This window comes from Rhincodon typus, chromosome 32 (assembly GCF_021869965.1).
Source record: "Rhincodon typus isolate 14 chromosome 32, sRhiTyp1.1, whole genome shotgun sequence".
Classification (NCBI taxonomy): Eukaryota; Metazoa; Chordata; class Chondrichthyes; order Orectolobiformes; family Rhincodontidae; genus Rhincodon; species Rhincodon typus.
This window is the reverse complement of record NC_063363.1, coordinates 12,006,641-12,027,908: the sequence shown is the minus strand read 5'-3', so window position 1 is coordinate 12,027,908 and position 21,268 is coordinate 12,006,641. Positions and strand designations below refer to the sequence as shown.

The window sequence follows — 21,268 nt, the reverse complement described above, 5'->3', positions numbered from 1 at the left end:
GGGTTCGATTCTACCGTCGGGCAACTAACTGTGTGGAGTTTGCACATTCTTTCCGCGTCTGCGTAGGTTTCCTCTGGGTGCTCCGGTTTCCTCCCACAGTCCAAAGATGTGCAGGTTAGGTGGATTGGCCATGCTAAATTGCCCACAGTGTTCAGGGATGTGTAGATTAGGGGGGTTATGGGTCTGGGTCGGATGCTGTAAGGGTCAGTGTGGACTTGTTGGGCTGAAGGGCCTGTTTCCACACTGTAGGGATTGTATGATCAAAGTCTCTGACCTTGGCTATTCACTCTATCCGTGCCCTTCGTGATTTTATAAACTTCTATAAAGTCACACTTCAGCCTCCAACACGCCAGGGACTATAGCCCCTAGCCTATTCAGTCTCTCCCTATAGCTCAAACCCTCCGACCCTGGTAACATCCTTGTAAAACGTTTCTGTACCCTTTCAAGTTTCATAACATCCTTGCTTCAGCAGGGAGACCACAATTGAACACAGCATTCCAGGTGGGTTTGGCACTATAATTTGACACTAAACAATTATATGGCTTGGCATTGAGATACCAGAGGGCTTGATGACATTATGGAATCAACTTTGAGTCAGTGATCACAGGAGCTAGATAGGCACAAGTGGGGAAATATTTATGGCAAGCAGAGAATCTATGAAGACTCGACCCATTGCTGATTTTTTTCAAAAAATCCTTCCTTTTTTTAGTTTCAATCCAACACCCGATGGAATACACCATCTGGAATCTCAGTAGTACAGTCAATTTATTCACTCTGTTAGCCATTTATCCACCCCTACCTCTGATAATTGGGTGAAGATTGCACTGGAGAAGCGCAAATTGACGTTGCATTCTTTGTGAAATCTCATCTCAAAGAATTTTGTCAAGAAATCTCATATTAGATTTGTATAACCTTCACATTATTAAAAAAAGTAAATATTTGGTCTGTAAACCATTTGATAACTTAGCGAAATATTAGATAAAAACTGAAAATGTCGACCCAAAATTTTTCACAAATGAGCACTGAGGTTCTTTCAATGAGCTGCAGGTGTTTGTGAAGCAGCAAAGGACTGAACATGATCAAAGGCATAATCAGATGTGGCATCTACAAATTGATGTATCAAGCAAGGTAGCCAAATTTCAGCCCAAGAAAGTGTGTAGTTTAATGTTGAATTACCAGATGGAAGTTGGTATGTTTTCCTTCCCCTGCATTTATCTGTTGTGAGGGAGTTTAAAGCATAATTTATTTTTTAACTGATTGGTCCCTGCTGTCATTTGTGTCAGAACCATTGCACTATGTGCGAGATACTATGCAGTGTGGTTAACATAACTTGCGAAAAGATTACAGACTACTGATAACTGCAGGTATCCTCAAACCCCAGAAAGTAAATGCTACGCTCCTCAACACTGCCCCACACTCTCCCTTAACCAGCCTAAGCAAGTAACTCGTCTTTCCAGATGTTACAGCAATAATCAAAATTGTTTGTTGATATGACAACAATTTTAAGTTTCAAGATGAGTTATGAGACGGTTAGTTCTGTTACCAACTCTAGGCCTTAAGTGCAGGATTCTTTTTGCTGCAGTCTACCCTTTTTCTCACACAGTGATCTTATTATGCAACGAAAGCAGAATTCTGAAGAAGGGTCACTGGATTTGAAACGTTGACTCTGCTTTCTGTCCACAGATACTGCCAGACCTGTTGAGTTTTTCCAACTATTTCTATTTTTGTTTCAGAATTAGATGTTCCTCCTTGTGCACTTTTTTTTTCAAATGTAATGGATTTGCATTTGAGAGTTAGTGCACGAAATCAGGTTGTGAACCTGGCAATAATTGGGATTATTTGATGGAGATACAAACTTGCATGAAATGCCAGAGTTTGGATGCCATAATCTCAAAATGAGTTGCCAACCAAATTCTCCCCTCATTTTACACCCAAAGACAGCCTAACAATGCAAAAATATGTGGGTGAATTCACCAAATCCCAGCAGAAGAGGGGCATTCTTGAATGGACTGTGAGTTTAAAATAATTCTGTAATCTGTTTTAAAAACTAATTTCAAAATGAGAGCTGTCAGCTCTAAGCTTAATGGAGTGGGCTGTCAAGCTCTAACCGTTGCCGTTCATGGCAGCCAAGGATTGCAAACCTCACTGAGCAGAAATACTGCAGGTCACCAAGTGACTGGTCTGATATTTCATCCAATTACTTCGCAATGAAAGCCCCCTGTTTGACCCTTCCCACAGCCTACCCTTTCACCTAATGAGAATGGCATTCTCCTTTGTAATTTCATCTTCATCTAGGCTGCTTTCAGCACATACAATCGAGGCTTTCATGCACCTGTTAACCTTTCCCTACTTCAGCATTAATTTATTGTCTTAATAATTTATAAGATTTTATTACCTTCTCGCCAGACTTGAAGAAAATATTCCTTTTGATCAGCTTGCTAATTTCCCTGTTGGTTAAATTGCAAGTTGAGTAACACCAACTATTAACTTGTGCTTTAATAACTTGATTTACTTTTCATGTCTTTTTTTTTGATTATCTAATGCTGAAATTTTCTTTAAAACAGTGACCCAGTGTGCACTGATTACTAATGTAACCTCCTACGCAATGTGTCAAATAGTAACGGTTCCCTTTTTAAAAATAAACAAATGTACAAATTCTAAATTCTTTTCAAGTTATGCTGTTAATTGGGTTTCAGGGTTTTTTTTAAACTTTTAATTTGAACGCTAGGGTCACAGAATTTCAGAAAAGTGAACCTTCACATCTCCCACAATGGGTTGCTGTATAAAGGCACAACTTGGTGAATGACGCTGCTCATTCAGGTCTTGGCTTGTGTTGCGTCCTTTGCTCAAACACTTGGGCTTCCTGCTCCTGGTGGCGATCCTGTGCTGCCTGATCCTTTGGACATAGGGTTAAGGACCAACTTAGTCCCTCAGGCCTTCCAGCATTGATTTGGCTGCCATTACATCAAGCACAGTCATGAAGCATAACCACTTGACTGAGGCCACAGTTGGAACCCTGCCTAGCTCGGGTCAATGTCTTTTAGAAGAGATGGTGGAGACAGCAAAATAGATCACTGGAACAGTCACCCGCAGTCAGTGATTTAAACATAAATAAGACTTTTGTAGTTCTTAGCTTCTCCCTATGAAACCTATTTGTATTTAAGATGACAGTCCTCCAATGCCTGTGAGACTTCTACCCCCTGCTCAGTCACTCAGCACAAAGGCTAAAATATTCTGGAGTATTGTGCGAATACATCAGTAGTCGGTACCAAGCTCACTTGTCTTCGCTAAAAGTGGATTAGGAGTCAGGAGGCCGAGCATAAGCAGGGGTTGTGAGACATAAATTTACCTTATAAGGAAGAGAAATGTTGGTTTCCTAATTTCATTAGGTGCCCTGAAGAAAGCAATAATAGAAAGATCATTTCGTACTGGCAGGGAATGTTCTACTCAAGTTGCAATGGTATTTATTAGCAACAGTATTGCGTAAATTGCAGAAATTAAAGGTAATTTGTGTGATAAATTGTATTTTGCAAAAGTGCAAATTCTGTGTCACTTAAAACAAAAATGTAATCGTATTGCAGAGCTTTGAGTATGTAGAATACCTGTTCAGATATGCCATGAAAGGTATCCAGGGGTTTGTTTTAATGGTTTGAATAATCACTGTCCCATTATAAGCTCCATATCTCCATGTACAGCAAAGAGATGACTGATTCTATTTCATACATTGTCCTTTCATTTGGTGGTTCTTGCACCATTTTGAGACAAGAAATAAAATTACCTTCTGCAGGTCCTCTGCCCCCATCTTGGCAGATGTCTGCTGGAATGCAATGAAGATGTTACCTCTGAGATGCCAACCTCACTCCTTGGCATAAGTTTTTGATTTTTTTTTTCCCCTTTTGCATTCTTTAACCTTCCCTCAAAGCTCTCCTCATGCCAATGAGGTTATAGTGATGAGTCACAGGAGGTGAATTTGGAGAAGAGGGGCAGGTGGTGGAAAGAGGGAGGAGCCCACAGTAGATTAATTTGGAGTCTTGAACGATTGAACGCCATTTTCTTGCTTCAGTCACTACTTAACTGTTAACATAATGGTATGTTCAGGATAACTGGCACAATAGTGCATCCCTCCACTTGAACTTCCAAAATGAAACAGTTGACATAGGGTAGGTCATTTAACAGGAAAGCTGGCTATATATACTCATACTGTGGTCGAGGCAGAACATCGGTGTGAAAGCACCCCTGAGCCACCACCCACCGTGAACATGAAGTCCAATTACCCATGTACTAGAATCATAGAATAGAATCATAGAATCCCTACAGTATGGAAAGAGGCCATTCGGCCAAAGAGTCCACACTGCCCCTCCGAAGAGCATGTCACCCAGACCCATTCCCCTACCCCTGCATTTCCCATGTCTAACCCACCTAACCTAAACATTCCTGGGTACTATGGGCAAATTAGCATGGCCAATCCACCTACCCTGCACATCTTTGGTACCCCTTTGCTTTGGTGAACTTTCAGCTTTTAAAAACATTACCTTGGTCACTAGCTTAGTTGTATCCTTTTGTTAAACTTGTGTGCCTAAAGTAGTGGTCGAGCATAAACTGATACAGGTGTACTAACCGAAGCAGCATTTCAGCCCAAGGCCATTTTGGATTTTGCCTGATTTCAGGTCAGCAACTTCAGGCACTGGGCAGTTCAGGCAAAACTAGATAGGATGAAGTTAAGACTTATTTGGACTGTGGGAATAGACTGGCACACAAGCAGCAAAACAGATAACAAGTACCAAGTGAATTGTCCATGTGTATTCACTTTTAATTTAGTAAAATTTTAAAAGAAAATAAATGTCACATTTCAACAATGTCTGGTTTTTGGACAAATTTGGTTTTCAGGCAAGTTTTGATAGTGTACTTTATTAAGATTACTGTTCTAAATGTAACCATAGACTGAGATTTAAAAATGTGGCAGATCACAGGGGAAGGAATGTAACACTTGCACTTTTGTCACAAAATATTGGCATGACTGGGTCATCTGTATTTGTGAAAATACACTTGTTTCTGAGCTATCAATTTTCTAGAATTAGCTCAGAATCAGGAATACACTAAGATCACCAGTGAAAAATATGCCCTTGAGTGGCCATGGTTTATGGCACTCTGATCTCTACAGCAGAGTGGGGATTTTCTGGAGTTATTTCAGTGTTGAAGCGCAATTAAAGTTGTTAAGAGCGTGAAAGAAACTTGACTGGGATAATTAATCACAGCACCCATCCTCAAGACATTTGGAAAGATCAGGATGTAAAAATACCAGCTCAGATTGCCTACAAAAGTATTGGAGTCTGTGGGTTAGACCATGAGCGTGTATGCGTGTGCGTGCGAGAGAGACATTCAAGCACATGAGTTGGGAGGAAGCACAAAGACATCCAGACTTCAAGAAACACATTGGAACAATAAAGAAATTTAGAGAAGGACGAAAGAACTCAATAAATACTGTTAATGATGTCAAGTTCATAAGAGAATTAACAATGAGTAGAGAGAAATCTGGGCAGAAAATATTTAAGATAGATGATCCCTGAAGTCATGGTATCTTCCCTTGGGAATAAGAAGAGAACTGATTAATGGCAGAACATTCTATATTATTAATCCTTGAGGCAAAACACCAGGAAAATGGAACGTGGAACGGACAAAGTGAAGGAAAATAGCTGGGAAAGTTTTCTCCAGGAAAGCATGTGGCTTTGGAAAATAGAAAACCGGTAACGTAAATGAGGAAACCCCAGAATGCACGGTAGGCCATTCAGCCCCTTGAGCCTCTTCTGCCATTCAGTGGTTGATCTGTGGCTTAACTCCAATTTGCCTGTCTTTGGCCCATATCTCTTAATACTTTTGCTTAACAATGATTTGTCTCTCTCAGATTTAAATCTTAAACTACTGATCCTGTAACCATTGCCTTTCATGGAAGGCCCATTTTAAATCTACCAATCATCCATGAGGTAGTCTGTCTACTGTCAATCTTCCCAATTTGCCCAGTATTATTATCACTCGTACACTGCCTCTGAGACTGGTCAAATATCCACAGCATCCTTGTCTTAACCCCTTTCCACAGCCATCCAGTTGCTAGAACTGCTGTCATGTGGTGCTATTCTTAACTGACTTACCCATAGCCAGAGAATCACTGAGCTGTTACCGCTGATATTGTTGAATGATCAATCCTTGGTCCCCACCTATTTTCCGTCTGCCTGCTACCCTTTGGTGGCATCAACCGAAGGTATTACATTTGTTTTTGCAAGTACGCCTGCACAATTAAGTCAGAGTTACCCATTTAATCTTCAGGCTTCTCTGTTGAAACAAAAATTCTGAATGCAGCAAGTGTACGAAAGATTAAATTAATATGTTCCTGATTTCTGCTGTCGCAGAGTGGAGTGATATCCTTGCACTAGGTTTTGCCAAATTGAAATTAGCAATCCCATTATATAAATGCACTGAATCTGTGGAATACAAATTAAATGTCATTTTTAGTTTTGTAGTCTGCAGCTTTATTGAATTTTTTTTCAATTGATTTATAAACTAACAAATAAATAATGGCACAGGAGGCATAATCGAATCTGTGGCTCTTCTTTCCTTTAAAGAAAGAAGCCTTCTTCACTTCAAAACCTGCTTCATGATTTTATCACTTTGAAAATTTTTAATGTGAATTCTGGTGTGATAGTGTTCAGGTAGCAATTTTATCCCTGCCATGGAAAGGAAGCTTTATGTAGGCGTATTACTTTCATGTAATGCTATTACTGTTTAAACTAGAGGGGAAGCTAACAGAGCTGGAACTGTGCAACAGATTTAATCTCGAAGAAACTGGAGTCAAAATACCAAACTCTGTTTCTTGAATGGCAAGTTCTGCCATGCGGCTGTGGATAATATATTTGTAGGTCTGCAGCAGTGTTTGAAGAACATCTGTTTTCAAGATTAAAGGTTTTGCATAGTTCATAGAAATGTTCAGTTTCATGATTTTTCAGCCACTCAAAGGTCAAGGCAATAATTTGTGGAGTGTTCTGGGGAGTCTGGAGGTGAGGATGCTTTTTATTTCTAATTCTAATATCAGCTCAGCCCCCAAAAAGGTTTCTAATCTTAAATTCCTTCTGGTACATTTTTTTTTTTCGTCGTGATTGTGACCAAGTGAAAGTGAATGCCAGTTGTGGGCAGCTTTATTCAATGGGTTTGTTTGCTTCCTGCCAGTAATCAGCAAGTTTAATGCTAAAGCATTATGATATTCTCAAGATTAAATATGGCAGCCTACTTGTGGATGGGATCATGTTCACCCCTAACCCACTAATTTAGCTTGCTTTATCCATCATTTCACACCAATGACTTGAGTAATCAAAGATCTTGCAGGAATAGGTCTCATTATAGTTTCTGGGATTGGGGAAGGGGAAATGGCTCTACAGCAGTTCACTGAAATGTCCTCCCTCCTTGGGGTGTAAACTACACAGTGAGAGTGGACTGACTGACTGACTGGTCGACCATGATGCTGAGCCCAGTCTAGACTTTGCTGTATAACTCTCGCTTAAAGTGTGAAATAATTTCAAGTTTTGATGATCAGAGAGACTTGGCTGTGTTCATACAGGGTGTACAGAGTTGGTATGCTAGTGCAGCAAGGAATTGAGGAAGGCAAATGGTACGCTAGCCTTTATTACAAGGGGTCTGGGCCACAAAAGCAATGGAATCTTGTTGCAATTTATATAAGGCTTTGCTTAAACATTATCAGAAGTACTGTGCACAGTTTTATCCCTATTTTGAACTAGGAATATACTCAACTTGAAGGTGGCCCCATGAATGTTCACTAGACTGATTCCTTGGCTGACAGGGTTAATGTATGATAGGATAAGGAAGTAGGATTAGGCCATTCAGCCCATTGGGTTTGCTGTGCCATACATTTAGATCATGGCTGATCATCATCACCACCACTTTCTCGCGCTATCTGTGTATCTCTCGATGTCAGTGTTTCTGGAGACCACTGACAATCAATTGCTTTCTTGAACATGCTCAGCAACTGAGCGTCTGTAGCCATGCTGAGAGTACAGAATTCCAAAGGTTTACCACTGTCTGGGTGACAAAATTTCTCTTCATCTCAGTCTAAATTGGCCCACCTCTTATACTGAGATTATGTCCCCTGGTTTTGGACTCGTCAGCTAGGGAAATATTTCCATCAATTCTGTCGCATCAGATAAGAATTTGATAAGACTCAATGCACTCACCAATCATTCTTTGAAACTCTAGAGAATACAGACTCAGTTACCTCAATCTCCTAATAAATTAATCCTGCCAGTCCCCAGTTTAATCTGGTAAACCTTCAAACCATACCCTGTATGGCAAGCGTATCCCTCCACAATACTCCAGATGAGGGTCTCGCCAGCATTTCATTGCTGTTGTTGCAACGTATCTTTACTGCTGTAGCAGAAAGTCGGCTAGAATGCTCAAGGGCCAGTATGATCTTCTAGTGTGTTCTTACAGTGAGATTTGCAGTGATCTTTACTGTACTTAGAATAGAAACCATAGAATCCCTACACCGTGACAGTAGGCCATTCAGCCCATCGAGTCCACACCAACCCTCCCAAGAGCATCCCACTCACACACCTGACCCTGTAACCCTGCATTTCCCATGGCACATGCACCTAGTCTGCACATACCTGGACACTATGGGGCAATTTAACATGGCCAGTCCGCCTTACCTTCACATCTTTGGACTGTGGGAGGAAACCCATGCAGACACAAGGAGAATGTGCAAACTCCACAGAGACGAGTCACCCGAGAGTGGAATCGAACCTGGGACCTTGGCACTTTGAGGCAGCAGTGCTAACCACCATGCCACCCACTTCTATTATAATAGCTTGCACTCGATGAAAAGACTAAGATTTGCTCACAATTCCACTCCTTGTCTGATTACATTAATAAAATTGATGGATAGTGAAGAGTGGATGAATTTTTTTAACTGTCAGAGTTACAATATCTATGCCAAAATCTTCTCTCACCTCCAGTTAAAAAGTATGTTAATATACATTATTGCAGATATGTCTGAATTCCATGAATGCTGATGAGTTGTAGTCCTCACTTATCAATTTGAGGGTTAAGATAGTGGCTTACTTCAGGAGGAATGTTTGCATGCCCAAGCATGTAATCAGAAAGGCAACACCCTTCATTAACACTGAAATTACCCATTTTGGTCTATCACTGTATCATGTGGCTAAGACTCGTAAATGTAATTTGAGATTTGATCACTCATTAAATTCAGAGCGGTATATCCTGGTTTATGATACAAGTAAGGTTGTAAAAATACCTCTTCAGTTATATTCCTTGAAATTATGAAGGCACTGTACCATTAGAAGGTGTGACCTGGCAGAATATCCATTTTATGATGTCAGGCATGGCCAGGTTAATTTTGGCAATAAATTACAAGAAATCTGAGTGTCTTGGAATGTCGACATATTTTTCTTTTATTAATTTTCCTATCGTTTCTGGCTTTCCAACCATAATAACCGACGCCTTTGAAATCATCCTTCTATAGCTCCATATTAGTGGCTGGGGAAGAGTTTGTGTTTTTTTGTATCATTCAATATCTTATTATCATAGCTTAAAAATAAGAAGTTGCTCAGTTAAGACAGAAATGAGGGTGAGAAAATTTCTGAGGGGGTGAGGTCTTTGGCATTCCATTCCTCAACAAAAAAATGTGGGTGCAGAATGCTTAAATATTTTTAAGGCAGAGGTAGATATTTCCTGATCACCAAAGAGACAAGAGATTTATTGGGCATATTCAGCAATGTAGAGTTGAGATTAAAATCAGATCAGCCAAGATCTTATGAATAATTCAGCAAACTCAAAAGGCTGGGTAGATTACTCTTGTTCCTTTTTCATATTATATAGTGTAGTTCTTAGCAAAGGTTGTGCCAAAGCACTTGAGTCCAGTGTGATGTCTGTTTTTTGTCAGTTTGGAACCAAAGATATTAAGATAAATGACTATTTAGTTTTTTTTCCTCTGGAGTCAGGCACCAAGAGATTATCCATGTCCTTTGCATACTGCCATAGGATACGACCATGTGAACAAGCAGAGGGGTCTCCATTCAATATCACTCAAAAAAAAGTGCCACTCCCTTAATTCTACATTGAAATGTCAGTTTAGATTATGTACTGAACTGCATAGTGAGCTTGAGCTTGAGCTTGAACTTGTAATCTTTCTGGCTCAGTGACTTTGCTCTGACTAAACCAATCTGACATGAGAGTTGTTGCTCCAGTCCCTGCTAACTTTTCCATCTCTGAACTTCATTATCTAGCAGCCAAGCCAAGAACTATATAAGTGATTGATGAGTAGACTAGAGGAAGGCAGAAGTGTGTGAGAGATTAGTATTTAGGACACTGACTTTGCCCTTCTGAAAATAAAAGTTCATCAAGTTGAGGTAGCGATTTGACTCTGATTCCCATCATTTCATTACTAACTTATTCAGCATTCCAACCATGAAGCATCCAAACACCCAAGCAAAATAGGAAGCCCATTCATTTTTCAGTGAATGTGCTTGCCGGTTTTCTTTCCAATTTTAACCCCTTAGCCTGCTACATTAGGCTTTCATCTGTCTATTTGAAAGAATTTCTGGCAAGCCAAAGGTTAGTACACTGAAATCAATTACCATTAATTTAGATAGTAAATTGATGGAATATAGAAGGTATAAATTCTACAGGAAAGTGATGAATCCAATGTCCTCTCCACTGAGCTGCAGCATCACCTTTAGTTGTCACACTTCTCCACACCTGATCAATAAACTTCCAGCATTATTATACACAGTAGTCAGCCTTGAAAGGATTTTCTGTTATCTTCAGGGAGATCAATATAAATCTTCTTTAAAATTAACTGATGAATACTTGCGCATTTTATGTATGGGTTAAATTAATATCTTTCACTCCCTTCAGCATTGGGACCAAGACAGATTTATTGACCAAGTAGTATTACATACTGAGAGAATTAGATGGCAGCTTACTTGGTATGAGCTAAAAATGATTTAAAAGTTGGAATATTTTACCTGAGCTGTTACTAGTATGTTTTTAAAGGCAGTAAATCTTCTGGACAATCCAGTACTTTGTTGTCTTTCTGGTTTTCACTATTAGGTTTGAAAGAGAATTCTGTGTCTAAAAAAAAAATTGCTTGCTCGCATTCTGATTATCACAGTTTTGCAGTATTGTTATTAGATTGATTTAATGGATTATTACTAGCCACTCAGCCGGCTTAAGTGCTGTGCCAGTAATTTTTAATTCATCACTTCAAATTGGTCCCACCTATAATTGGTAGAATTTCTTCTGCTGTTCTATACTTCAAATGTACTCTGGGCCACAACCAGGCTGGAAGAAATGCTGTCTACGAGTGCACTGTTGGAGTTTTGTTTTACAATTCAAACAGGCTTTTCATAGAAGTTTCATACGCACCTTCCTGCAAAGCTTGTAGTAACACTGAGTTGAAACTCACTAACATACTGCGTCAACTTGGTCATGTTTCATGCTGTTTGTGACTTGTTAATGAACAGGAACAGCAGCCATTAGTCAGAACCTGTTGACAAATGCCAAGCAGTTAAATACATGTGTTTTCATCTGTGTCAATGATGTTTGTCTATGTTCTTGTTATCAGCCATTAATGTTCAAAAATGATGCGAGAGTTTCTTTTTTTTTGCTTTAGTCTGTCCAAAATTATTCATTAGCTTCCACAAACTAAAGCAATAAAAAAGTGAAATGCAGTGCTATGTCACTTTCAAACGTCACTGGACTGTTTTTAAAAGCTGTGCTGTAAATCTAAAGAATAAATCATTCTGGTGAAAGGACAGGGGTGGTGGGGAAGAGAATGGATGTTTGCTTCTTGATATGTGTCCTCGTTCTTAAGGGAGAAAGTGTTATTTTTGAATGACGTCTTTATTGAGTCCCAGTCACTTCATTATGGGCACTGTAAAAATATTTCTGACAGTGATTTCTTGCTTTCAATTTTTGACAGACTCTAGAGCAGGCACAGAAGTTCCAAGGTCTGTAGACCATGCTGTCATCGGGGGAGTGGTTGCTGTGGTTGTATTTGCCATTCTGTGCCTGCTGATTGTACTTGGCCGATATTTTGCAAGACACAAAGGTAAGCCGTGAAGAAGGTTGCCTGTGCAATCATTGTCAGAATATTTAGAATCGATGTATGAATTACAATCAATATTCTAAACTGCCTTGTACTGTTTCTGAAAATGTATCTACACACTGAATACAGAAATTTGCATTTTTTTTTTTTAAAAATGACTGCTCTGATATCAATGAGAGATGCAGGCATGGATTTCCTGTGCCAAATAATATGGCAGGAGAAAATGGGCCATGTGGCTGAACAACATTTGCACCAACCCTCTAGGTAACCCTTTCTCCTTCCAAGTAATGAAGTCCAGGAAAGCATCTCACTTCCATGTAATCGCCATGCCCATTGACCATCAGCAGTTATTAACACACTGCCTGAGCCCACTGCAGTAGGCTGCTCTCCCTCCCATTAGAGGGCAGTCTAGCGCCAGGTCCAATTGTAAAACATCCTCCTGATCTTCAAAGTCTGATGCCTTTTTTTTGGACATAGCCTTTGTATCTTTGATTTCTGTGATGTCAGACCTGTTGTATCACTGCCTGGATTTCATCATTTGTACAGTATCAACAAGAGGAACTGCCCAGGACTACAGTATTAACCAGTAAAGATGAATAATGTGATTGTTTGGTGCACTGGAAAGCCAGGTTGGATTGTGTGATGTTTTTGGCAAACTGCTTCTGAAGTGATACTGGATGCCATGAAGGTGGCATGGGGTAGGGCAGCAGTACTGGCACTTAAGCTTGAGTTTGCTTTGCTGATCTTAAAATTAGTTCAAGCCCCTTCATAGGCAACCTTTCAAAAGTAATTTGAAGCATTTAACTCTTCAGGTAATTTCAGTTACTGCACTTAAACCTGATGGGCCAATGTGAGAAAGTGGGTGGCAGTCATAAATGGATGGAAAATTTCTGCAACACCTTTAGCCACAGTGACTTTTTTTATTCACTTCTTTCTTTCTTTCTTTTTGCTTTTTAAAATAGTCCCTGGGTGAGGGCTAGAGAGGTGAGATGTCCCTAACCCTTTAGAACTTTTCATTATGTCATTGACACCTCTACAGTGTATATCATGAAGTTCAGGGAAGTAGCTAATTAATAAAACCCATAGTTTGGCGCTAAAGTTGATTTTAGTGAGCCTGTGATGAAATGCTGTATCTTTGTGATTTGTTAATCTGCATTCAAGTTATGTATTCTGTTCGCATCGCATTCAGCTGTGACTGCTCAGCTTATGCCATGCACCAGTGCTTTTGTGATTATAACTCCTCATGTAGCTCTGTCTCTCGCGTGCTGTCTCTCTTTCACACACGCACTGTCCCCACAGTGGAAACCAAAAATATACTTAAATGTCATTGTTTAAACAGATTATGGACAAAGTATGGCCATGTATAAATCATAAACCACAGGATTGGGAAATGATATCTCCCATAATCGCAAAAGCAAATATAATTAACAAATCCATCACCCTGAGGGAAAGGTTGCTGTCCCAGTGGTAGTATATAGTAGTGGTCAGTCTTTGGTACATGTTTTTTTTTAAGTCTAATTTTGTGCTCTGTTAAGATAAATTACTGATTACTCTGAAACTGGTGTGCCTGCTGTCAGATTATACAATCAACGCATGCCAAAAAGTAATTGGAACTAAATGGCAGATATATGGACATAGGCGCCAGTTTGTCTTCAATGCAAAGCTTTGTGTCTGTGCACGAGTTCAGGGCCCAGGGAAGCCATGCTTGTTTTTCTTTTGCATTTGTTGCACACTGCTCTACTGTGTCACTGGATCCAAAGTGTTTGAGAACTATCTGGTGATAGCCTTTAACTTCAAACAATTGACATTTTCCAGCAGTTTGTTAGGGTTCTTAAATTGCAACTTATCTTCTTTCTTGAAAAAGAAGACGAGCAACAGAGGGTTATTCTTTTTCGTGTGTACCCATTGGCGATAGGGTATTTAGGTAAATTCATTGCCTCAGCACTTATAAAGTTCTTCAAAACACATCAGTCAGCAACCTGCATGGAATAATTCCAGTTAACCACTACCTCGCAAGCTGTTAACATTGGTCCAGAATTTTCTGGTAAAGCATTGGCGTGCTTAATTTGCACATGATGATTAATGCAGATTGTTCAGCTTGCGAAGAAAATGCAATGATTTGCATTGCTGGACAATATGACATAAACCTCGTGAAGGGGGATGGTCCACCATCAACCTGTCAGTAAAGTTCAAAAAATTGCCGCATTATCTCAGTGAATCAACACCGATATTGGAAGGCTCGTGCTTAACAGCTTAAGGAACGTTTTAGTAATGAGACTTGTATTCCTTTAATGCTACTCAATCTTTCCAGACAAGAATCTGAAATCTCACACCTACCAGGTAAACTCTTGGAGATTTTAAGATATAACTAACGTTTCTCTCAATTTATGCATTCTCTCCTCCTCTTTATCTCTTTTTTGTGTACTTGTTTTGAATAATTTTCTCCTTTGTTATTCCTCTGTTTCTTTCCCCCTTGTGATGTGCATAATTTATATATTATAAATATTTTTGAAATTTGGATTTCAAAAGAGAGATGGATGAATATTCTGTGAAGAAATTTCTTATTAAAAAAAAGTCACCAGCATTTGTCAGAAAGCAAGTAATCACAGACCCCTGTGGCGTTAATAGAAAGATGTTTATACAGTTGAGTTCATGATGGGTACAGTAAATGTAAAAAGCCGTTAGTCTTGTTTTCAGTTCAGCTTAATCTAGGATGAGCAAGTTTTCTTCTAATTCAGGTTAGAGTGCACTCGAGTTGAATGCAAAAGCAAGTTTTCTTCCTCTCCTATGAGGATTCTTTCAGGGCAGTTGAGGGAACCAGTCACCTCAGCAGAAGAGTTTAATTTGTGAATCATCCAGACCAGAAGTGTTTGGTTAGTAAACCACAGGTTACTAAAACTGAAAAAATTTATGTTCTCAGATTGTGAAAAGTTTCACATCAGATTTGGAAATGATTCTCACCGAATTGTCTCCGCAGTCAGTAGAGTAGAACCCTAAAGGGTTGATAATGATGTAACTTCTTTGAACTTGAGTCTCTGTAATGGAAAGTGTCTGGAAGCAAGTTGGTACTTCTGCTCTGTGTTTTATTCACAAAATATATCAACAATTTGGAACAGAGATTCAAATTAATATTCACACATTTCTCTACGCCAAACACAAAGCAAAACTAGGTGGGAGTGAGAGTGGTGAGGAGGAAGTAAAAAGGCTTCAGTTTGATTTAGGTAACTTGTGTGTGTGGGAGCAAATACATTGCAGATGCTTATATTGTGGATGAATGTGAAGTTGTCCATTCTGGAAGGAAGAACAGAATGGTGAGATATTATTGAAATGGTGGATGATTGGGAAATATTGACGTGCAAGAGGGACGTGTGTGCTCTTCTTCACTGGTCATTGAAGAGAAGCATGCAGCCTGTTGGCCTTCATTGTAAGAGGGTTTGAGTAGAGAAGTTAGCAATTCTAATTGCAGTGGTCTAGGGTCTTGGTGACTCCATACCTAGAGCATTGTGTGCAGTTCTGATCTCCTTACTTCAGAAAAGACGTATTTGTCATGAATGGAATGCAGTAAAGATTCACCAGACTGATTCCTGGGATAACAAGTGTGTCAGCTAAGGAACAATTGAGTTGACTGGGCCTGTATTCACTAGAATTTAGAAGAATGAGACGGGATCTCAGTGAAACATGTATAATTCTGACAGGGTCCAGGCAGACTGGATACAGGGGTGATGATTCGTCTTGCCAGAGCGTGGGGGTGAGAGATCGGGAAGGGGGATGTTCAGAGCATGGGGGAGCGGTCTTGGGATATGCAATAGGCCATTTCAGACTGGGATAAGGAGAAATTTCTTCAGTTATAGAATTCTTTACCACAATGTTATGGAGACAATGTCACTGAATATATTTAGGAAAGAAATTGATAGGTTTCTAGAAGCTAAAGGTAACGAAGCTAACGGAGAAAGCAGAAATACAGCGTTGAGATAGAGCCCATGATCACGGTGAATAGTGGAGTAGGCTTGATGGGCTGAATGGCTTATTTTCTATGCTTTAAGATCATTCTGTTTTCAATATTCAGGTAGCTTTTTTGTTTTTTTTTTGTTTTTAGAAACAAAATTCTGTCCTGTTGTCAAAGACAATCTACAGCTTCATGTGAACATGATTCAGTTGCTAACTGCTGCCATAACTGACTAAACTATTTTTTTAAAAATGCGATCGATTAAGCCAACTTTAGTTCTGGGATTTGACTCATCCAGTTGTACTGTCAGTTAGTTGGTCCTTCAGTCTCAACTGGTCAGAAGATAAACTGTTGATCCCAGATGCAGCGTTGATCTCACTGTCTTGGTATCAACTTGCACTGCCAGCACAGGCATCTGAGCTGAAGCTTTGGGGAAGTAGTCCACCTATTCATGCCAAGGAGATATCCTGTCCCGGCATAGACGGGACGGAATTGAAAGCAAACAACTGCTTGTGCTTTCAAATGTTGTAAGAACATTTCGTAGTAATAATCATTAAACAATACATTTTTTAAAGAATGTACTGAACATAGTTGTGGTGAGAACCTCCAAGCACATTTTGTCTATATTGATGCTATATTCCATATTGCAATTAGAAATTGGCGCCTGAATGAGGATCCCTGTTGCAGAATCATAGTCCCAGCAGCAAAATCAGAAGTTGCTGGAAAAGCTCGGCAGGTCTGGCAGCATCTGTGAAGAGAAAATCAGAGTTAACATTTCGGGTCCGGTGACCCTTCCTCAGAACAGTTTCAGCAGTCTTGATTGGAGTGCACCTAAGAGGTGCAGTTGTGTCCTTCACTTTAACATTCCTGGAGTGGACTTCTCAAACACTTCTGAAATATTTCCCAGTTCAGACAGCCAGTGGCATCCTCATTTTTTATTTATTTTTTAAATACATTTGTGGAACGTGGACATCGTTAGCTGGCCCGCATTTATTTCCGTCCCTAGTTGCCCTTGAGATGGTGATGCGGAGCTGCTTACTGGAACCACTGCAGTCCACCTGCCCTGGGTTGACTCCCATTAGGGAGGGAATTCTGGGATTTTGACCCAGCGACACTGAAGGCATCATTAAACCAAGCGCACGGTGCAAAGATGCAGGGTTAAACTGGTCATTCCTGGCCCAATCTCAGGAACACCAAAGTATGAATTTTTACTTTCGCACATAGTCATGTGGACACTGAACACTCATTTCTGCAACGAGGATGGAGCGATATACTAGCAATTTCTTTTGGGTTTTAGCAGTCCAAGAATAACTGTGGTCACCAGTGAGCATGGACAAGAAGAGAGAACCTGAACTGAGGGTTGCTAATAGATGGCTTTCTGATATCTTGCAGGTACATATTTCACACATGAAGCCAAAGGAGCGGATGATGCAGCGGATGCGGACACTGCCATTATTAATGCAGAGGGCGGTCAGAACAGCACTGATGAAAAGAAAGAGTACTTCATCTAAATAGAGTGTGGTTACACTGAGGTGTCTCACTGTAGACGTACTTGCAGTTGGTTTTAAGCGTGATGGTCATGATTGAGGTGTGTGTGTGTGTGTGTGTATGTGTGTGTGTGTGTATGTGTGTGTATGGAGTTAGGTGTTAGGGTGGGGAACGATGTTCATGAGCCCAGTGAGTTCCGCAGTTTGACACCTCTGTAAATGCCGCGCCAGGCTTGGACTTAGTTTAGTTCTCTCATTTGCAGAAAACTCTGTGCCTTGTTTTCCCTGCAAACACTCCAGCCTTTGAATTGCCATTTGGAAGCTCCGTGGACTTACAAGCTCACTTTCATTTCTAGACTTTAAAAGTAATTTTGTTGACACGCTGTCTCTGTCTGTGAGGGGTGAGCTGGTGTGGCAGTTCAATTTCAGCAGAGGTACATGGACCGAGCATTTTTCTGCAAGTGAGGCCTCTTGTGGCGAGATCGACTCTAATTTCATTCTCTATATATAGACTGTGCGATGTAGGATACCTCAAACTGTCTGGCTGTGTTCTGGGCAACTGACAGAACTTTCAACAACAACTCTAACCAGACCTGACAGCTGAGGTCTGTGCCTTTTAGCAAGTGGACAGTTTTGAGTTATCACAGTGCGAACAAGCTTTGTTCCAGACAGCTGTTGTTTTAAAAGATCTCATCAGTCTTTCCCAATTGGCCTTATTTCTCACTAATTTGTTTGCCAAAAAACTTGAAAGCTATCTACATTCATGATTCCCTGTCAGCGAGGTTATTCCCCACTCACGACCCCCAAAAGAGGCAAGATGAGCACTGCCTGGAGCAAACGTTAAATGTTACATGTTAAAGTTCTGAATTCACACAGTACAGTTTGGCTCATAAACACTAGCATGATTTAAAAAGGCATATCCCTTTGTTCATTGTGCATGGTTTATATCCGAGAACCTCTTCAAATCAACCACTGCTTACATGGACTGTGCGCGTAGATCTCTTTAAAAAGAGCAGTGTATTTTTTTTAATCAAGCCAATGATGCAAGTGGTTAGTTCGTGTGCCATTGTATAATGCTATTCGTATTCTATTTAAAGATTTAATTAAAATTAATCAAACACTGTACAGGAGGCTGTAGTATTTAATGGAAGTTCTGTGTGTATCCTGAATTTTACATTGATTCTGTGTTTGCCATCAAAAAAAGGGATAGTGCCTCTTTAAAGAAAAGTGGAAGCTGCCTTAAAAAAAATTACCTTTGTGTTTTAGCATAAGCATTTTCTTCTCTGCAATGATGTTTCCTTGTTTTGCAGAGGAAATCAGATTCTGTTGATGTATCTCGTTATTGCTTTAGTTGAAAATTGTAAAGAAATTATTTGCAAATTCTGAAAATGGCATTTCACAGTTTTGACATGAAGGTAAAACTTTTAGGCAGTTGTTAAAATTATTACCACCTAAACTGTTGAGCTAAATTGTAGATAGAGGTTAATGAATATTAACTTATTGATGGAAGGCAAAATTTCTTCTCCTGGTTGCCAGAAGATTAACGGCCCAATTCCGACGTGACATAGCTTTACCTGAAGAGTATTTCTTTTAGGTTTTTTTAAATTTTTGCTTTGTTTTGAGATTTTATTTTAAATGGATGAACATTACAAAGTGCGAAACACTATCATACCTTTAGGAGTAAAATGGAACAGGAATGGCAATGGTGAGTTGTCCTCAATCTTCCTACTGAAACTTGTGCTAACTAAGGTGTCTCCAAGGGGAGAAAAAAATTGAGTACAAAAGGACGGAGGGAGGTTATAATGGGGGAGCGTTGTGCTTTAAAATGAGGATTCTTATTGAACCTCCTCATTGAGTTCCAAGAAAATGACAAAAAAAAAGTTGAGCAGCTTAAGTATTATGATACATGTACTTTATAACCAATGCTCAGATCTCTATACAGTTGCATAAGCAAAAGGGTCACCACAACAGTGAAGGGAATGTGATAACATGCTCAAGAAGTGATTTACTGTGTCTCGTTGCTGTTTGACATAGTTTCTCAGTCATTTGCAGTAATTTTCTCCCACTCCGTTAGTTTAAATTGTATTATAGTGTTAGCAGTGTTACTGAAGTAGGCCTTTCTATTAAAAAAAAAATTGAACAAATTTGTCATGTCTCAGGAATATGTGTTCTGATAGGCTTTTGCATCTCGGGCAGAATGCAAAAAAATGCCCCCCACACATTGAAAAAAACGTGGCAAATTCAGAGTTTTAGTTGTACATGTTTTTGTGTGAACCCTCTCTTTTTTTCCAAATGCAGTGCACTGTTTTACTTGTAAAATGTATTACTTTGTATAGAGTTAGTTCTAATGAATTGGGTTTTTGTCACGTGCGAAACAAGTATTGTGCAAAATTGGTTATATTAAAAAAAAAGCATTGATGAAGTTGAAGATTCTTGCTGTGTTTATATGCCCAATAGGTTTGATCTTTAGGCACTGAAGCTGTTTGCTTAGACCATCTCTTATTTCTGGTGTACATGGGCAATTTTGTGTATTGATAGAATCTCTCATATGTTCCCACACCATTTTTTTTTGTATCAGTTCATGTATGCCATTTTTACAGGAAAAAAAATTACGAAAAACTACTGAAGCGTTCTTGTCTTCTTAATAAAAAAAAGTTAAATGTTCCAAGTTTTGGTTTTCTATTGTGTGATTATTGTCTGTGATTTCTGTCTTGCATCAGTCAAGATGAGGGATGTCACTACTGAGCAGTTGGATATTTTTTCACCCTGAGGTCTAGCGCGAAGCTGTAATTTGTATTAACCCTAGCTTTTGAAGATGATGTTGCACTCTCTCATATTTCTACACTTTTCATCCTTGTGGCTTTTTGAAATCAGGTCAAGGTTACTAAACCTTTTTTTTTGTTCATTTATTTTAGCCCTTTTGAACAGTACTGCTGCAGCACAGGCGAAAATATCAGTTGTGATTATGCAGCACCTTTGGTCATTTCCAAAGTATGTCACAGCTAGTGCAGTACTTCTAAAGTATAATCACTGATGTTATCTAGGCAGGTGCAGCAGCTCAGACAGCAATGAGGTGATGGACAGGTTACCTGTTACTTTTGTGCTTTCAATATACCATTAATAAAATTATGAAATGGTGTTTAATCCATGGTGACCAAGTTTTTGCAAAACAAGATGAGAGCTGCTTTGAACGAAACCAGGAGGGGTATGGGAGATGCAAATGGCAAATTAAGCAAGATGCACGGAGAGGTTAAAGCAATCAAAACTTAGAATGCGTCTTATGGAGTCCCAATAGCCTGCCAGCTGAATTGGGGTCCTGCTTGAAGCATTTAGCTAAAATTCTCAGGCTCAGAGTGCCATGGAAAGACAAGACAAAAGGCTCAAAGAGCAAGGGGCAAACAAATTAAGGCGCACAATCTTTTAAAAGATGGCACAGTGGGTCATCTTGATTTAACTCCACTTTTTTTTGGGAAGTTGTGAAACAAAATTGCAAAGGAAGCTATCAATTTTAAAATCAGGTTTTGACTTATCGGGATCTTTCTTGCTTAACTTTAAACTTCCCTCATCACTGACATACAGGTCACCACTGTGCAAGAGTAGTATCCCTAGAACACCAGTTAGAATGACCAAGATATCGAACTGGAGAGAACGCACAGTACATTCATAAGGATGTTAAAAGGACTGGGGGTGCTGGAGGTCTGAAAT

General features: G+C 39.6%; 1 protein-coding gene across 3 annotated transcripts in view; it reads left to right on the top strand.

Annotated features, from left to right (window-relative positions):
* Window positions 1-20,231, top strand: part of cadm1a (cell adhesion molecule 1a) — a 405,153-nt gene extending 384,922 nt beyond the window's left edge. For all 3 annotated transcript variants that reach the window (XM_048615517.1, XM_048615519.1, XM_048615520.1), the window contains 2 exons: window positions 12,005-12,133; window positions 17,469-20,231. In XM_048615517.1, coding sequence (XP_048471474.1) covers window positions 12,005-12,133; window positions 17,469-17,587 — 248 coding nt within the window. In that variant the 3' untranslated portion in view covers window positions 17,588-20,231. The remainder of the gene's footprint in view (window positions 1-12,004; window positions 12,134-17,468) is intronic.
* Window positions 20,232-21,268: the final 1,037 nt, after the last annotated feature.